Here is a 19147-nt window from a genome sequence, read left to right as displayed (position 1 = left end):
ACTGATATTCTCTCTGAAGACCAGTTTTGTCCCTGTCTCAAGAGGTGGTGGCTTGAGAAATTTATAGCCTCTGGAAGCCTTAGCTTCTGCAGAGATTCCGAAGCCCAAGAGTTCCAGAGAAGTTTTTGGTAGCATCGTCTGAGCTAGGATATTTTCCTCAACAACATCAGTACAGTCGGATCTCCTTTTATATCGTGCGCGTTGTTATCGCCCAAAGACGAGACGCCAAACACGCGCTCATGACGAAGCAAAAAAGACAGCCCCTCCCACTGGCAAAGTACGCTCCCAAAAAAGGCAAAGCCACGGGATCCCCAAACAAGCACCAATCCATCCGCGGCATCATCACTCACATCATCATCGTTTTTCAACCAAAAGAAGCTCCAACAATGAGTACAAACCCAACCAGTGGTCGCTCACCTGTGACGTCTCCGGGGCGGCTGCTGCTTTCGTGCTGCCCCGGTCGGATCGATTCCACAAGGACCACACACCAAAAGAGGAGTAGCTTACATAACCAAGCAATCAAACTTCAAATTGCGAATGGCGACGAGGAAGGTCAATTCCTTGATTAGATAAGAAATCGCCTCCCGAGCCGATACCGGATTGGACAGTTTAGACACTTCAAGAAATGGTAAGGTAAACAAAGACATCAGTGGAGAGCTTCACTTCAGGAAATGCAAGTGCTAGGAGTCTGCCGGTGAGCCTTTCCCGTAACCGAGGTCTGAAATCTCCCAGCTCGTTGCTGGGGCTACCTCCTGGTGTAACCGAGTGTATTGCTGAACACGAACACACAGGTAATGGCTCACAACTTAGTAAACACTGTGATCAACGCATGATAGCTTGAAGATGGATTGTGTAGTCAGATTACCTCCATCTTTGTCAGCAGTTCACTTGCAGTAGGCGCAGAAACAAATATTTGCCTACAATCAGGGTTAATGAAACCTTCCGTTGCGCCTTTTTCGAATAGTGCAAGCAGCGGATCGTAGTAACCATCGACATTCAGCAACCCAACCTGTAAGAGACCTTAATTTGTTTGGATAGAACTTCGTTGCTGATTTGTAATATACTATTTATCTATCAATGTACTTACTGGTTTGTCATGAATTCCAAGTTGGGACCATGTTATCATTTCTAACAACTCCTCCATTGTTCCATATCCCCCTGATAGAAATTGGTAATCAAGTTCTATTGAATTATCAGTGCGATGGATGATGGTAGCAGGAGATCATCAAACATCTGTCACCTGGAAGAGCGATGAACGCTTCGGATTGTCGAGCCATCTCAGCTTTCCTCTCATGCATGTCAGCTACAATCTTCACTTCTCCCACACTTTCACCTGATATCTGTCAAAAGAGACCCATGAACAAATATCAAAATAAGATTATACTTTACAGACTACTTCTCTGGAAAAAAAAAGCATAAACTGAAAAGGATTTTGACATCCAAATCCCCATCCTCTGAGCAAATAAGCAATATACTGGTGAAATATGGATTTTTGAATAATTGGGAGACATAATTCAAGTTCACATCACTTCACTTCATTTGACAACGTCTACTTGGCAAGGGTACTATCGAATTCAGACAGAAGTTAAATCTAGAATTCCAAATTGTCATACCTAACTCTAACAAGACAGGAGCCAAATTGCTAGAAATCCTAGTCCTAGCTTGACCACTTCTTTATAATGAAGGACAATGGGTTGCCTTCATTAGCAAAGGAGAAGAATTTAAAAAGGCGACTGACCGGTACTACAAAGAAAGAACAGAAAGCTCAACAGTCATTGTTGAGTCCTTTCATAGCTAAAGCTGAATAGCAGAATCTGACATGCTTAAATTTGATCCAAACACTGCACGGATCAACGCACAACATTGCATACTAACAAAAGGCTTGATTAACTGAACAGCACTTTCCTATTCTGAAAGACATATACCATGAACAGAACTCAGAGTAAGGAAACTACATACCTCAATAGCCATGAGCGCTTTAGGAATCACCCTGTGAACAAATCAAACAAAAACACCAACCACTACATGAGACAGAATGTTCAAAACGGACTCAGCTGCCGCTGCAGAAAAAAAAAGTGAAATTGCAAGTGCAGAAGCTACCCAAGGACGGGGCAGCCGCCATCGTGAACCGTCTGCGCAATCACGCCCATCAGCCCGATGCTGCCGCCGCCGTAGACCAAATTGATCCCCTTCCTCACCTACAACAAGGGGAAAACACGCGACGCTCACCGTCACCTACCAAGAACCCCAAAAAAAAACAAGAAAACGACGGTGGTAGGCCAGCCCGCGCACCCCGGGACGAGGCGAGCTCCCTGCCATGTACTCATACTCACCAGCTCGTGGCCAAGCTCGAGGGCTGCGTCCCCGAACACCTTGCGTCGGCCGGCGTTGCTGCCGCAGAACACGCAGATCGTACGGAACCTGCTCGGCGGGGCCGCCGCTCCGTCGCCCATGCCGACCGACAACGCAGCTATCTAGCGCGAGCTCCTCCTTCCTTGGTGCTGCTCCGGGAAGGAGCGTGGCGCTGGCTCGGTGGTGTCCTGTCTGGCTGCGCGTGCGTTATCTCCAGCCTCTCTCCGCAGAGCTCCCAAGTGATGGCGGCATTAAGGCCAGTGATGTAACCGATCGCCCCCCTTTTAATTCCAGTGGGTCAAACACCCCAAACCGCACCGCACTGCACCTCCTCCGCCGCTGTCATTTTCGCCGTCACCATACCGGCCGGGCCCTCCGGAAAGCCCGTAACTCTGAATTGTCCCCCTCACCGTCCCCGAGAATCTTTGCCCTGCCCCGTCTCCACTGAATGCCGGCGTGCATGGCGCCGGCACTGTTCTGCGCGTCTGGACCATCCGCCCGTGTCTTCTTAGGCTGCCCAAGCGGCGCCATCTCGACCGTCCAGACCCTGCCCTGGGTCGCTGAAACAATGGCATCGCGTGAACGTCGTTCAGATAGTTGCCTAGAAAAGCTGCTCATCTGTGAAGGGTTGCCATCAGGAAGGCAGCACCAGCGGTAACTCATGGCACACTTCAGACTTGCAGAGCCTCGAGCATGTGCAGCAGAAGCGAGAGGCACAAGTCGTAACAGCAAAGTTTACCAAACATGGATGCGGTTAATGTTTTCGGCTTCGGCAGGTAGCTTTCGCAACGTCCCTTTCCGTCGCCTGTGCACTGGCCAGGAGTGGTACATCACTACAGCTGCTAGCGGCGCTGCAAGGTCTCATACTCTCATCGGCTGCAGATTTCTTCCTCATATTTTATCACTCCATCGATCGCTACTGATATTATGAAAAGCGTAGATTTTGACAAGCAATGTGGACTGGATTAATGTAATCTGCACGTTAGTCAAATAAATGTAATTAAACAAGTCAAGGACGATCGCTCTAACAAGTACCAACCGCGAATGCTGCTAATGTTTACCCCGCCGATCCTGATGAGGGCATCAAATTTGGGACAGCCAATCGGAGTGGACAACAGGATTGTTTGAGCGATTGGACAATCACCCAGGACATGTTCTTCAAGGAAGCGGACACACGATTATTCGTCAGAACAAACAAGATAAACTTCGCGTCATTCTCATCGTCCCAGAATATCATATGCATCATCGGTAACCCAATATAAGAGACTACCACCATCGAACACGACTCTAATTAGAACGCAAGCTTTCTACAGCAGAGACCAGGTGGAGATAAATAACGAGTCAACCTTTTACAAGTCTCCGTTTTCGAAGCTAAATACATAAGTTATCAATAGAAGCAATGAGGAATTGAACTCGGATTGGATGTGTACAACAAACACTAAACCAGGGACATGATTGGAAGAAATATACAAGGCGCCTATAACGTGGACCCAGGATCAATCTTCATTCTCCTTGTCCAACCTTCTTGTCATGCTCCGACCTTTCAAGGACATGCTGTTTAATCGCCTCGAGGTTACTGAAATTTCAGATCCAGCGTTGCTTTGGGTGTCTATTGAAGAGAGTGCCATCCTTGGCATGTCCCCAGATCGTTGTCGTTGAATTTGGAGTGACCCTCTGTGACTGCTGCAACCATTCAGCCTTGCTTTAGCAGATTTGGTCAAGTTCATGTAGTTTGGTCCTCCAACATGACCATTGTCTGATCTTGCTTCTGATGCTAAGATGTTGGCAGGAGACGCCGGAATGACAGATGATGTGGACGGAGAGCTCTCGTCGTATACGAAGTCAGAAGAAGAAGCTGACAGCACTGGAGGCTTTGCTGTTACTCTGCTTGTGACATTGTTTCTTCTGATTTTAACTAAGTTAGCATCAGAAAGCTTGGAGACAGCCAAGTTCAGCTCCTCGCAGTTCTTAGCAAACTGCGAGTCGGTCTGATTTCGTTCCATAAGCCTGATCTCCCAAGGTTTTGTGGCCATCCATCCTTCCAAATAACTCAAGTTTTGATTGCACATATTAGAGTCATGGCTTCTAACACAGAGTAGGCGAGCCTGGTTTTCCACTGTTTTGAACCCCGACGCTGAAAGGAATATGATCAACTTATTATATGAAACTACAGCATGAGTATAAAAAGAAAGATATTACTCCAACATATACCTGGTGAGAAAGAGCGTAAGCAATTGCCCTTTCTCTCTTTGCTGCACCTTCATGCCTAATCTGTAACTTTGATCTTACTTCATCAGCAGAACCATCACGGTCACACCACTGTTCCTGCAATATGAAAAATGTCAAGAAATCTTTCCAACATCGCATTGCTTCTCTGGTGAAAACAACCGAGCATGTATGCTGCTCATCTAACCAACGAAAAATCATAGAAACAACATACTGTAGTGTGAACTCATTCTCTTTTACTTCGGTTCAACTGTAGTCTTAATAGAAAACTTGGGTTGGCAATACCTAATTGGTGTTGTCACCATAGCTTTTCTTACCTAACAGTGTCACTACAAATATTGATTCAAACATACATTGTCAAGGTGAAAGAGCAAGTAACAATCTTAATGGACTCAATCATTACTCAAAATAAAGTAAGTTTAATTGTCCATATCAGTCTTACTGATACAAGTCCCTTTCAAATAAAAGCTTTCAGCTAGTCACAATATTAAACACATCCCTTTCTCCATCAGGAAATCAATGTAAACACCAATATGAAAAACTTCCAGCTAGTCACAATATTATCAGTAGCACAAACGGAATTCAAAATTCAAAATTTACCGGTTCTCCAACCTCCTGATTATTTTTCTTAGAAACATCAATTTCAAATTAAAGTTAGCGTGAAGCTTGTATATTAAGAATCTGAATGAGAGCTTGAGGGCAGTATGACCCTTCAACAACACTCTCAACCAAGTTCTATGGTCAGAAATTAGGTTCCACCAAATTTGCCAGAATGGCTGGTGTCATTTAGCTTTCGAGTTTCGACTCAGTACTCAACAGTCAACACACAGGGGAAATTGTAAGGCAAGCAAGCAGATAAAGAACGACCATTTTGGGCCGTGTTCCACATACCTCAGCGTCCTTGGTAGAACTGGCACGGCCGTTGCCTCGGCGAGCGAGTCGTGGGAGCCGCGGCCGTCGGCAGACGAGCGCACCCGCCGCTCCCGCGCACGCTCCTGCACCCGCAGCAGCGCATTCATGCACTCGAACGTGACGGCCAGCTGCCTCCGCACGAGCCGACCGCGCACCAGCGCCTGCAGCCGCACGATGCCCCTCAGCGCCTTCAACGCCCGCCTCGCCTGCACACGCGAGCCACCGCACGATAAACACATCAGGAGCCAAGATCACATCACATCGAAGTGGTAGTACCAGACGGAGCAGGAATTCGGGCACTACCAAGAAGCAGCTAGCGGACGGCGGCCTGGATGAGGACGGCGGCACACTCCTGCCTGATGAGGCGGAAGTCGCTGGGCGGCGCGCGGACCACGGCCGCGACCAAAGAGCTGAGCGCGTCGGCTGAGACCGACGACGCCTCAGCCGCCGGCGCGGCGGCCCTGGACGCGGGCGACGAGCTCCGAAACAGCCGGCTCCACTTGCGCCACTTGCTCCCCGCCTTCTCTCCGCCGACGGCTCCTTCTGGCCCACCGGCGACTTGATCCACTTCCCCGACGCCCCCATTGACAAGACCACGATGCAAGTTCGGGTGTGTTTGGATCTTTAACCGAGTCTAGCTTCGCTTGGCTGGGCAAACTAGCTCGTTTGAGGTAACCCAGGCTTGCTGCGTTGTGGCGTTTGGTTCCGTCAAGCTATGGAGGCAGTTATGCATCGATCCCTCCGCCAGCCGTGGCTCTTGCGGATGAGAGCGAGCCGCTTTGGCTCTCCTCGCTGGGCAAGATTTTTCTAGCCCATGCACGCTACCCTGCCCCTAAAAACTAAGAATTTTTAGCAGTTTCAAATACAAAACCTGGCCAAACAAGACAAAATCTTTCCTAGCCAGAGATCCAAACACACCCATCCTATTTCTCGCTCGACAGAACCTTCCGCTTGGTTGTATGGTAGTGGGAGAGGAAGGAGAAGCCGAGGCGAGACGCGACAAAATCGAAGGAGCAGCAACCAGTCACCAGTGAAGTAGCGGGGGTAGTGGAGGAGGTAGCCGTTGTCCTTTTCGGCCACGACGGGGGGAGGGAACCGTTCGAAGTTCGTGGGGATTCAAGTTTCCAACGGCGGCGAGCAGCAGCCGGCAAAGGTGGCGGCCGGGCCGTGGGATCCGCGGTGCTCACACTGACGCGTGGGCCGGGAAACACAGGGACCACGTGTCATGCATGCATTCAGGTCAAGGGTTGCAGACGGGAGGAGAACGGCGGCCATGGCGGTTCACGGGCTCGCTGGCTTTCAGCGCGTCGGGCTTCGATAAAGGGACTGGCTTTTCTGGGGACATGGGCCCGAGATGCCAGATGCTGCCGTGTATGTCCATCAGAAGATGAGCCAGCATGTCAGGCACGACGGAGACCGGAGGAAAGTTGGGACCGGAGCTGAGCCGACGCAACCGGAACAAGGTAGCCTCGGGATTGAGGGATCGCTACCGTAGCAGCAGCTGCACGACGGCAGCCGTTCATTTTTCGTGGGCGGAGCCAGGTGGGGGCCCGGGTAAGCCCGGCACTACCCAAATTTTTGGCCCAACATTTCCATAGTATATAGTGTGGAGAAGAAAAGAAAACCATGAAGGAGATGGGACGGTCTGGGAAAATAACGAGAAAAAAGAAAGGGAATTGAGCTCAACCAAGAAAGGATTAGAGTTTGGTCCAAAGGTTTTTTCTTTCTAAGTTTTCTTTATTCTTTTCCTTTTCTATTATGTTTTCCGATTGATTAATAAATTCCAGAAATCAAGGCAAGGCTAAAGAAATACCAAAATACTTCAATTAATTCAGGAAAAAATACGGAGGGCTATTTGGAACATAAGGAACATTCTAAAAGCGTTTTTAGCTCATGAAATTGCTATTGATTCTAATTACTTCTTTTGTTTTCAAGTTGAGTTTAATTCAGGGGAACACTCGCATGACGTGCCGCACAAAGTAAACCTGCCTCTCCATCCCCTGGAACGGATCCGGATCCCCTGACTTCAGACCTCTGAAGTCACGAGTGAACAGTAAAGTGTGAGTAGGTGAACAGTTCTCTGACGTCAATTTACTGTAGCACGGAAGTTTGAAGTCACCTGACTTCACCCGTGGGTGAAGTCAGAGAATCCTATTCCCCCCTGGAACCCAGTTAGCACGAGCTCCTTCAACTGACGGTGCAGAAGCTCGCCGTCCGGCCACGGTATTTCGTCACCCGGCGGCTCGCCTCCGCGAGGAGGCTCGACGTGGACGTGAAGGGTCTCGAGTGAAGGAGCCGACTCGAGGAGCATGCGAGGCCACGACACGTCCCAGGACGAAGGCACGCCGGCGACCAGAGCGCGCCCTCCTCAGACTGGGGAGCACCGTGACCGGCCGGTGCGTGGTCCGGCTTGACCCATGGGAACGTGCCACTGAACCGGATGACAAGGTCCGTCACGGCCGTGGCGCCTTGGAACAGAAGTGGAGGTTGTATATCTGAAGAGGTTGCGTGAGAGGAGACGTCCTCTCATGGATGTGCGCAAGGCGAGGGACAGAGCCGAACTCGAACGGGAGAATGATATGTTGCAGGCCGGCTAGCCTCTCGTGCCATGGGAGAGAGCGCGGCACCATCTTGCTGAAGCAGTTCTCTACCACGAGCTCCCTGATCTGCGACATGGGCGCGTCGACCACCAGCTGCATGCGCTTCCTCGCAGCGGCAGGAAATGAGGTGTGGCGAAGACGCCCTCGTAGATGGCCGCCGGCGTCGAGAAGGGCAGGTGCTGTAACACGAGCGTGTTGAGCGCCCCGAAACCCTGCAGCGGCGGGGGCAGGCAGTTCGAGAGGCTCATGCTTCGCAAGCGAGGCTCGCCGCCGAAACAACCATGGGGCAAGACGTAGCCACGTAGGTGCCCCGCTTCGACAACGTCCACTGGACAACAACCAGGCCCGTCCACTAGGAGGGGCAGGGTGAGCACTCGCACAGGGCCTCCAAATTATTGGGGCCTCCAAATCCTAATTAACTTGATTAAGTATATACTTAATCAGAGATAAAAAATAAAAGTCCAGTAGGCCAGCAACCAATACGTCAACAAACGATCGTGTTCTGCCTGTTTATCTCCTAGATCACGTAGTGTCCTGCCGCCACACCTGCCGAGTGCCAACGCACCCTGCGTCCCTGCCGACTGCCGCTGGCGTCACGCAAAAGCAACAACACGGCGCGAAGAAACCCACAGCGCTGTGGAGTCCGGCCGATCCCGTCGGATCGAAGGCTCGAAGCAGGCCATTCACGACTTCATGTTAAATCGGGGACCTCTGGAAGCTATAGCCATGAAAGCCACTCTAATCAGGTTGTTTCGTTGCTTTCTATTGCCTATACACAGAGTCTGGATTAACTATGGTTTGATTCATGAATTTCTAATATTACTGGTTACTGCTATTTTTTCTTGTATTTGTGTATTTAAATGTCGTTTTTATTTTCTTCAATCATTCCATGTCTTATGAAAGTAGGGATAGAAAATTTGAATCTGAAGGCTAAATTGAGAGACTGATTCAGAAGTTTGGCACAGGACCCCCAATTTCTGCGGGACGGCCCTGACAACAACCGCGAGGTCCTCGACACCCCAGGCGCCGATGGCCTTGCTGATCAGCCGGTCGATGTTGTGCAAGCTGTGGGTGGGATACAGCTCCAGCGTCAGCGCACTGACGATCCGACGACGATCTCGGCCGCCGCCGTCATCCGCATCCAAGAAGCACTTGACGGAGCGCTCCAGGGCGCGCATGGCGCGATGATAGTACCGCCCGATGATGGCATTGAGCCTCCTGGCGTCGGGGTGTTGGGCCCCTTTAGCACCCTCGCGCCACAGCAGTTCTATGATCGCGCCGACGCATCGGCGGGAGCACGTCTCTCTGTCAGCACTCATCCGACAACAGCTCCAGCGCGAGGCGACGGCACATATGGGCTCAGAAGGACGATGCGATAAGCGAAGCCCAACCCGTGCGTGAGTGGAAACAAGTGGGCTAATTGAGTTTGGCCCAAAACCATGTAATCACTGGATGATAAATAGGAGAGGCGTGAGAGGTAGAGGCGGGAACACTCCTCTGAATACAGCTACCTGTCCTCTCTCGTCTCCCACTTCTTCCTCGCGCGTTTCTTTCTTTCCAAGTTTGATCGCTGAGTTCGTCGACCCATCCATCCGAGGTACTAAAAGCAACTCCAATAAAATATCTATAATACACTATCCAGCAACTCTAACAGAACATCTATAATACATCATCTATATATTTATATAGATTATCATCTATAAAAATTTTCCTACTATATTACTCCATCACTCCAACCGTATATACATATTTCACCCTCCATACTCTCTCTCCCAATTTTTTTAATAATATTGTATCCCATCCCCTCCGACTACTCCTTCCTCCTCCACTCTTCTTGTCATTATCTACTTTCTCTTTCCTCCATCCCAGTAGCTTGCATTTTGGGGATTCAGTCATGGAGAGTGACCTTGCAGTACAGCGGATAGGTTGGTGCAAGAATGCAGTGAGGGAGAGAAGAGGAGGAAAGATGGGAAGAAGGAGATCGTGTGCTTGTTTGCTGTAGGGTAGAGTTGGCCATGGATGCCTACGAGGCCACCAAGGTGGTCTTCTCGCGGATCTAGTTGCTGGACCCGGACCACGCCACCAAGATCATGGGGTTCTTGCTCATCCAGGACCACAGCGAGGAGATGATATGCCTCACCTTTGGTCCCGAGGCGCTGCTCCACACCGTCACGACCAAGGCGCACAAGGAGCTCGGCCTGCTCCCAGCGTCCGGCTCAGGGACGTTGACCTCTGTGCCCGCGGCCGTGCACTCGTTGTTCATGCTATCGCGGCAGAACTCCGGTGGGCCCAGAGCAGAGGTGGCTTGTCACTCTCGCTTCCCCACCAGAGCACAACACATGCAAAGCACCAAGCCGCTGCCGGACTCCACCCTGTCGTCAGCCAAAATCCGAGCAACTGAGCCCAGATTCGTGCAAAGGGAGCTCGCTAGGAGCTCTTCCCGCCGGATCCCGCATAGATTTCGTCGTTTCCCTCGCCGATTCGAGCTTCTGCGCCTTTCTTCCCCAAGTACGGCCGACTCTCCGCTACCCCCATCATCGACCCTACATTGCAGCGCATCTTCCCATCATTTTAGCACACGGTGAGCTTCACGGCGTCACCTCTATTCCTTTGCACGCGTCGGTTTCCTCGTTAGTCAGGGTGGTGGCGGGAAAGCACGGGCGGAGCGGCAGTTGGGGATGGCATGGGGGAGGGCACACGTCAAATGTGGCGTGCGCGAGGATGGTAATGGAGCGCTCGCTAAAATATCGAGAGTGATAGCGTTTCTGTTGGAGACCCTTTTTTTCACGGAAGTAGCCAAAAACGAGATAGCGTTTGTGATAGCTATCCTCTTGGATATGCTCTAACAACAGACTACCCCTCCCGCAACCGCACTAGAGCCAACCCACCACCACTTCACTCAGCTTCAGAAGCGTTTCGGCGCCATAGATTCGGCAACCAAACTCATACTATAACAGAATTATTGAAAGCGGAAGATATATCACGGGTGATTTCTTAGAACCTATCATAAAAAATATCCTTAAATAGTTGTTGAGACAGATATATCTATAACAAGATATTTGTTTAGGTGTGAATAAACTCAAAGACAATTTGTTATAAATCCGTCTATTTTTAACATATAGACACGGACGTTTTTAGAAAAAATCGTATGTGACATTGTCACATACGGTTTCTTGTAAGACCCGTATATGTCAATTCGGTAGACACAGACGGATTTTATAAATACTCGTCTGTATTTAAAGATTCTAGAATATTTTTAAATTTGATCACCTATCTTCCCTACCTCTTTTGGCTTCCAACACACACACACACAAATCGCTTGTCTCTTCAGGCTCTTTTGGCTTCTCACACGCATAACCCCCTCAATATAAAGCGACAAGGAGTGTTCTTCTTCCTCACTCATCATATCCAAATGTGTAACTGCACTGAGAAGTGAGGAGTGTTTTGCGACCTCACTCACCATCATCGTTGGACAAACGAGATCTCGGCGGGGGGTCGAATCCCTTTTACTGCATTGAGGTGAGTATCATATGGTTCTCTTCGAGATTTATATGGTTCTCTTCGAGATTTAGTTAGAGATTGTTAGGTTTTTATTGTTTTAATCTGTGCAATTGATGACACAACTTTGTTTCCGTCGTAGATCTACAATAACGTAATTCACGATAATCAGGAAGTGACATGATGGGATTGTTGCTATAGCGGCTTTGACAGCATGGATGCTTGGCATCGACTTTGGCCCGATGGAATTCATCTTCTTTGCTTCTGTGAAGGGCCCCTTTTTCGACCCTGTGTACGTCGTCAACCATATTCTCCATTATGTTCTACCAAATGAAAATTTCTCCACAGTCATTTGTCATAATGGAGATATTTTTGTCAACCGCAAGAAAGGTTTGAATGCCTATTTCTTATTGAACCATAGCTGGTGGTTTGGCAGCAACACATTCTGATTCTGGCTAATGCATGAGATAGTCAAGATGCAATCATTTTTGAATGGTTGTGAATTGCTAATTGAAGATGATGCTAGATCTTATGTTTTTGAAAGATCACGTCGATTGACCCAAGTTTATCGATCACTTTTCGTCTTTTTGAATAAGGCATCTCCATTATATCAATCATTTTATCCTTTTGGAATATGTCGTCGATCGACCAATGATGTATAGCTAGCTAGTTTTATATGTTCTGAATAATATGTGATTTGCATCTGTGTGATGTTCTTAACTTTTATGATATATAAATAAAAGTAAATGCATGTGTTTTGTGTTATGAACAATATGTGATTGATATTATGATCAATGTGTGATCCTTATTCTAAACAATATGTCAATATATTTAATTTGATAATCATAGTGTGTACCTATGTGACCCTTTTTCACTATAAGCAAATTTGATTCCTAGTGGGAGAAAGGGGGATATGGAGGTTTTTTTTAAAAAAAAAAAATCCATCTGTAACAATTAACATAGATAGGTTTAGATAAAACTTATCTATTACTATTAGTAATCACAAACGGATTTAAACAAACAATATCTGTGACTTTTACTACGCACAGATTGGTTTAAATAAATATCATCTATGACTCTTACTATGACACCTTAGGTGCCAAAAATGCTCTGTATTCAACACCCGTGGTGCCGAATATGATGAATAGTGCCTTATTCAGTAGCTCAGGTACCGAATATAGGTGGGCTCATCGTTTTTTGGTGCCTCAGGTACTGGAATTAATTTTTTGATGTTTGAATTGTCGAATACAGACGCTAAGTTTGTAAATATATTGATATATTATCTATTTTGATAAATACGATAACATAGGTTATCTATATTTTTTCGCCAATCAATTGCTGGTTACATTGCGTATATCTGGTGGTGGAGCTAAGAATAAAATTAAGGGAGCTCATTTATAAATGCTAACATGAGACACTAATGGAGCTACTCGTTCACACTAGTTTCTTGTACCAAACAATATGATCTTCAACCACGCACGTACAGAGACAAAGGGAAACTTTCGAAACTGGGTGTATACATATCGGTTATGTAGATCGTTAGTATATTTCGTGTATTAATTTTGAAGCAAATTAAAGAAAAGTGGTGAAAATGGCAGATTTATAAATGTACATGTCGGTGTAGTCTTATTCTGATAGGATACGCTAGTTTCATGGTTTTATCTGACACATTTTTCCAATTTTTTTAATGATGTGTAAATATTTTAATTTTCTATATGTTTATTCTGATGAGATTGTCACACTTTCTTTTTTAATGTTCTGGTTGTTATGTATTTTTCAGTGAGATGATCATATTTTTTGATTATTTTGTATGATGTGTAATTGTTCGAGCTTTTTATACATTTAGCCTTTTATCGTTTTACTGTTTTTTAATACCAAAGCACATAAATGACACAAATAATCGGTGTGTGCACAGTGCACACCCCGAGCGAAGTTGCATTTTCCGAGTACCCATGGTGTGCACTGGTATCATCTGTACTTTCGTTTTTCTTTTAGGCAATGTAATTTCGTTTTGAAGCGAAGACAAGATCGGACTTGATACGTTATCGTGTCTGGGAAAGCGACCATCAGGGAAAATAAACTTGCGGTTTAGCGAGAGGTTATCCACCCTTCTTCTGGATCATTTTAAAAAAATTATGTCAGGGATAAAAACATTTCATAAAAAGATTTTCGTTTCTTTTAACGCTTCAACTATTTTTTTACAGTTCTCGTCATAAATTAATTCTTAATGTTATTCTCTTCACAATGTATTTTTCTACTTTTTCTTCACTAACCACTTTGAAAGAAAGCTGTTGAAAATAAGAGAAAATAAAAAAAATAAAAAATAAAAAATAAAAATAAAATAAATATAGTTAGAGATGATTTTAGGTGGCTTAATAGGGTTGCTAGATATGTAATCAAGTATGCAGCCTGATCGTTGACCTGCAGGGGACAGAAGACTTTCTTTTACCAAATCAGCTACTACTAGCACGTGATGGCACATGTCCGGTGTGTTCAATTAATTCACCAGGTACGCTTGACCCAACTGTGTCAGGCTGGACGGTCGAGCACTGATCTGTCATCTGCGCATCAGGGAGTATTTTGTCGGATCCTCTGCGGAAATGTCAACCGCCAAGAGTGCACGGAGCTAAATGAAATACTGGAATAGAGCGAATGCTATACTTGAGATGCCTGCTTTTTTAGATGGGTCCTCAGCGGTTCGATTGGCATCATATGGCGTTACTTCTTCAACCTCTTACTTTCTCGCTCTCTTTCTCTCACCACGGCAGCCTCCCACCCCTACGTGTTTGCCCTAGTTTTCAGCTCTTCTCCACCATCTTCGGTAGGCCTTCCATCGTAGGTATTATGTTAATCCACTTTCGTCTGGTCGTCTCCGTTTGATACTATTTATCCAGTCACCTTCTACCATCTATGGTTAGTGGCACCCCTATCGCATTGCCTAATCGCTTCGTTATCTCGCTTGTCTCATCTGTTGGGTCATCCTTCCATCCACCAACATCTCTCTAAATCCGATAGCAGACAAATCTTCATCGAAAAGTCAATACTGTGAATCCATAGCCTTAACCACGATGAATGTAGTGCATTCATATAAGTTCACACGGCCATTTGATTGCACATTCTAAAATTTAGGCATTTGAAAAATAGATATAGTGGAATATTGTTCCATATACTACAGATCTCCCTGCTTGCTTGCATTCTTTTACTGCTGCTAGTATTACTATAAAAAGTTTATGTTTCAAACTGATTTTTAAAAAAAAATCAAACTGATCAAACAAAGTTACTAGCCTAATGCCTAGAAGGCACTCTACGTCAAAGAAAATTACGGGAAACCACCAGTCTCCCCGATGCTTAGTCACGGTAGCCAGAATCTACAATTCCTTCACTGTTGCTAGCATGACTGTACTGAGTGTACCAGCCGTTAGTCGTGTACATCATCGCCTGGAGCGAGCCAGTCAAACCGCGTCGGAACCGCCTCCTCGGACTAGAGCAAAGTGAGTCAGAGGATTGGGAACGGCAAAATTAGTATAGTATTTTATGAACAGTATACGTGCTACAGTATTTTACTGTGGATTACTATTATTACCTAAAAACACTTCATACTTAGTCGTCGCGCTAGGAGCTGGTTCCGACGGAAAGAGATGCTCCGCAGTGAAATTATCACTTTAGGAAATAAACAGTGATTTACGTTAGGATCCGTTCTCAAACTGTAGATCAAAATCTAACGGACTAGAGCATTCACTACAGTAAATAATGAATAGTAGAACAGATGATAGAAGAACTGTTCCTACCATACCGTTCTACAGTGCCATTGTACCTTATGGCATATCACTGTTTACCTTATGGCATATCACTGTTTCGGTTGCTACATTCCTCCGCATGACTTCCGCTAAAGAGGATCCAGGTCCGGTTCCGACCGCGTCCTCCTGCAGCGAGAAGATGCCTGTCCCATCAACTCCCATGCATCATCGCCTGCAATCCCGGCGGGTCGGCAGGCGCGGCACGAGGGGCGGCACTTGGGCTCCCACGTTTTCCACCCACCAAGTCAGCAGCAGCCCATCCCCGCCGCGCCGCGTGTTCCCCCCCGGACATAGCCGCCATTTAACAGTTTCGCACCAGTTGGACTCCGCACCAAATGCCAGTCCCCACCTCCACCCTCCCCACGCCCCCAAGCCGTTCGCGTCGCTCGCTCCCCTCGCGCGCCCCGGCAACTCGATCAGATGGACAGCGCCGACGTGACGCCGTTCGGCGCGTGGGCGTCGATCCGGGGCTACTTCACCCCGGCGACGCTCTTCCTCCTCGTCAACCTCGTCATCGGCACCATCGCGCTCACCTCCCGCTCCCACCAGCGCCGCCGCCGGGAGCACCACGACGACGGGCACCCCCACCCCCGCCACCAAGAGCCTCTCCAACAGCTCCACCCACATCAGCAGCAGGAGTACCACTACTACCAGCAGCAGCCGCTGTACGCAACGCCGCCGCCTGCGCCGCTCGCGCGCACGTCCTCTGTCCTGGACCGGCTCCGCTCGCTCGGCCTCTACCGCTTCCGCTCCGGCGACTTCCCACCCGAGTACGGCGCTGCTGGGGCGACCCACACGCAGGATGTGTTCTCTCCTGTGGAAGAGACGACGAAGCAGGCTCACTGCGCCAGGAGCCGGTCCGAGCCGGCGCCCGCGCGGGAGGAGAAGAGGACGGCGACGAAGACGAAGAAGTCGGGCTCGGAGGTGAGGAAGGCGCAGGTAGCTCGGGCTCCGGCAAGCAGGGTGGTCGAGGAGGACGAGGCCGTGGACGCGAGGGCGGAGGAATTCATTGGCAGTTTCAGGCGGCAACCGTCGCCGCCAAAAGTAGAGTACCACTACCAAGAAGAGTACGTTCCTCCTCCGGCGCCCGCGCCTGCGCCGCTCGCGCGCACGTCGTCCGTCCTGGACCGCCTCCGCTCCCTGGGCCTCTACGGCTTCCTCGCTCCTGAGCAACCCACCGCCGCATCAACCCCAGCCAGAGATGGCTTCCCCAACGCCACCCCGGTGGACGAGAAGAAGCAAGCGCACGCGCACTATGACAGGAGCCGGTCCGAGCCGGCGTGGGGTCAGGGTAAGAAGGAGAAGAAACAAGGGGTAGAGGCAAGAATGTCCAAGTCGAGCTCGGGGGCGAAGAAGGCCGCCGCTCCGAACCTAGGGGAGGAGGAGACGGACAAGTGCATCGACGCGAGGGCGGAAGCATTTATTAACAATTTCAAGCGAGAACGGTCGCAGCAGCAACTGCACCACGACCAAGAAGAACACGTTCCACTTCCACCTCAGGCGCCGGCGCCGCTGGCGCGCACGTCGTCCGTCCTGGACCGCCTCCGCTCCTTCGGCCTCTACCTCCGCTCCGGCGACCTCGGTCACGAGGACCCCGTTCCCGCGTCAACCCCAGCCGCGGACGAGAAGAAGCAGGCGCGCTACGGCAGGAGCCGGTCGGAGCCGGAGCGGGAGCAGGGCAAGGAGAAGAAGCAGGGGGCGGAGGCAAGGATGAGCAAGTCGAGCTCGGAGGCCGGCGTAGTGGAGGCGGAGGCGGAACAGTGCGTGGACGCGAGGGCGGACGACTTCATCAACAAGTTCAGGCAGCAGCTGCAGCTGCAGAGGCTCAACTCGCTGCTCAACTACAAGGAGATGCTCAACCGCGGCGGCAGCAAGCAATAGCTGGCGTCAAGGTCTCGAGGATCGAAATATCACTAAATTAATCATGGGTCTATCCCTGATGCGTTTGATTAGGGTGTGTGTTATACTGTTGGTGTGTGTTTTTTTTTTTTTTGGAACTGTTAATTACTTCACGATCTCCAGAGTTCAGCGCTGAAAACTCAAAATCAAAAGTTATCAGCAACCGTGTGAACGTCCCGGCTAGAGTTCAATCGCCTTAAAACTCAAAAGATTTTCAGGCAACCATGTGAACACCTCAGGGTAGATAAGTTTAGAAGAGGTATTAAGGTTCGGGTTCACCAGCTATCTCAAGGTTAGACGGAGGCTCAAGGTTAGACGGAGGCTGGGACTACGGCCGGACCGGCAGTGGACTACAAATGGTGGTGCGACGCGTCAGTGCTGTGGAAAGTGGATAGGGTTGGCGGTGGGGATGATGAAAATGAAGCGGTTAGTGTGGCGACGAGTGGTAAGTGTGAATCTATTGTCGGAGATGGATGATATCAGCGGGTAGGGGAGCGTGGCGAGGCTCAGCATACATAGGAAGAAGATGACCGAGGTAAAATACAAAGTCATGAATGTCTGATCGATATCGGGCTGCTTCTTTTTGTCGCCTAAAGGAGCTCTGCTTTTAGGCATCTCAAAATTAGCATCTCCTAATTACTTATAAGGCTTGCTAGTTTTTCCTTCTCATATGGTATTATGGATCATTAATTCGTTCATGCATTGCGTGGTAGGCGATGATGAGTGAACGGTGATATGAAGAGGTGTGGAGCTTTTGGCGGTTCAGATGTCTCCTTCTGCTGTTCCTTCTCTTGACCTCGAAAAATAATACGCAAGTGGGGAGCAACTCTGGGATCTTGGGCATGCACGGTGGCCCGTGCAACGATGATGCTTCCAGGGTGGATCGAAAACGGTCGAACCGACTATGGATTCCCTGTACAAGGATCTCGCGCAGGACGCGTTGTGATGTCTGGATGAAATCACAGAAATGTTGGTATCAATCCGAATGCAAGTTACGTCCAGCTTCATGGACATAGCTTTCTGAACCCGCTGCAATTGCCTGTACTTCGTATTCTGTAGCTTCGTCTACAGACTAGCGTTGTGCATTTCAACGTTGATAAAGCTAGCGGATCACGGAGTCCAGTGTCATAGGTATATGCCTCTGCCTACCCCGCTCTCTTGCTAACCTAGTTTTACTGGACAGTTATTATGATGTCCCAATTCTAACCCTTTCTAATATGTTGTCTTTCTCAGCATTGTCTGGTCAGCCTGCCCAACCCGCCCCCTAATCTTGAATCTCCAAACCTTAAATTGAACATCTCGTCGGAGATGCACAGATCTCGTCAGAGATGGGGAGGATGGGTCAGATATCATCAGAGTTGGAGAGAAAGGTGAAAAAGGAAGGGTAAGAAAAAATATATATATAGCTTTTTGCTAAGAAGCAGCAGCGGGAGCTGTTCGGACTAGGAAAAGATGAGGTGTAAATTGTGATGCTATTGCACGAGCCTTGTCAACCCAAACGGGCTAGCATTGTTGTGTGGGACGAGATACTCGATTCACTACTTTTAGATTATTTTGGGCATAGTCCAATTTCGAATGGACGAACATTTTTATAAATTAATTGATAATTTAATATTATTATTTAAAAAAGGGAATCCGTTCCCCAAACCCTAACCAACTGTTGTGCATGGCATCCTACCACCTACAACCGCAATTGTTGCACCTCGTCATCGACGACCTCATCGTCCGCGAAGCCTTCTGCACACGAGAGGTTTCTCTTGAATCGATCTCGTCTTTGTGTGCAGAAGAGGTTTCTCTTGAATCGATCTCGTCTTTGTTTGTAATTGTAAGGATGTGTTTGTTTGGAAGATAAGATTGAGTGAG

General features: G+C 48.4%; 2 protein-coding genes and 1 pseudogene across 2 annotated transcripts; 1 reads left to right on the top strand and 2 right to left on the bottom strand.

The window, feature by feature from the left end:
• Window positions 1-330: 330 nt before the first annotated feature.
• On the bottom strand, window positions 331-2624 carry LOC133929321 (probable cytokinin riboside 5'-monophosphate phosphoribohydrolase LOGL7). The gene is made up of 7 exons (XM_062376031.1): window positions 2334-2624; window positions 2101-2198; window positions 1960-1990; window positions 1241-1340; window positions 1088-1158; window positions 866-1009; window positions 331-773 (listed from the first exon to the last, which is right to left on the bottom strand). The coding sequence occupies exons 1-7, from the start codon at window positions 2451-2453 to the stop codon at window positions 681-683; spliced, it is 657 nt and encodes a 218-aa protein (XP_062232015.1). The 5' UTR covers window positions 2454-2624; the 3' UTR covers window positions 331-680.
• Window positions 2625-3384: 760 nt separating this feature from the next.
• LOC133929322 (protein IQ-DOMAIN 6-like) lies at window positions 3385-6479 on the bottom strand (annotated as a pseudogene).
• Window positions 6480-15581: 9102 nt separating this feature from the next.
• Window positions 15582-17310, top strand: LOC133929318 (pathogen-associated molecular patterns-induced protein A70-like). Its single transcript, XM_062376029.1, has one exon. The coding sequence runs from the start codon at window positions 15806-15808 to the stop codon at window positions 17264-17266; it is 1461 nt and encodes a 486-aa protein (XP_062232013.1). The 5' UTR covers window positions 15582-15805; the 3' UTR covers window positions 17267-17310.
• Window positions 17311-19147: the final 1837 nt, after the last annotated feature.

The sequence above is a fragment of the Phragmites australis genome, chromosome 9, assembly GCF_958298935.1.
Source record: "Phragmites australis chromosome 9, lpPhrAust1.1, whole genome shotgun sequence".
Classification (NCBI taxonomy): domain Eukaryota; kingdom Viridiplantae; phylum Streptophyta; class Magnoliopsida; order Poales; family Poaceae; genus Phragmites; species Phragmites australis.
This window is presented reverse-complemented; position numbering and strand designations above follow the sequence as displayed.

What these genes read in the sequence shown, in the direction of transcription:
- LOC133929321 (XM_062376031.1), bottom strand. Translation starts at nt 2,453, where the DNA reads ATGGGCGACGGAGCGGCGGCCCCGCCGAGCAGGTTCCGTACGATCTGC. An exon ending in AGCGTTCATCGCTCTTCCAG is followed by an intron (nt 1,159 to 1,240) that starts GTGACAGATGTT and finishes AATTTCTATCAG; the next exon opens with GGGGATATGGAACAATGGAG. An exon ending in TTGGAATTCATGACAAACCA is followed by an intron (nt 1,010 to 1,087) that starts GTAAGTACATTG and finishes GGTCTCTTACAG; the next exon opens with GTTGGGTTGCTGAATGTCGA.
- LOC133929318 (XM_062376029.1), top strand. Translation starts at nt 15,806, where the DNA reads ATGGACAGCGCCGACGTGACGCCGTTCGGCGCGTGGGCGTCGATCCGG.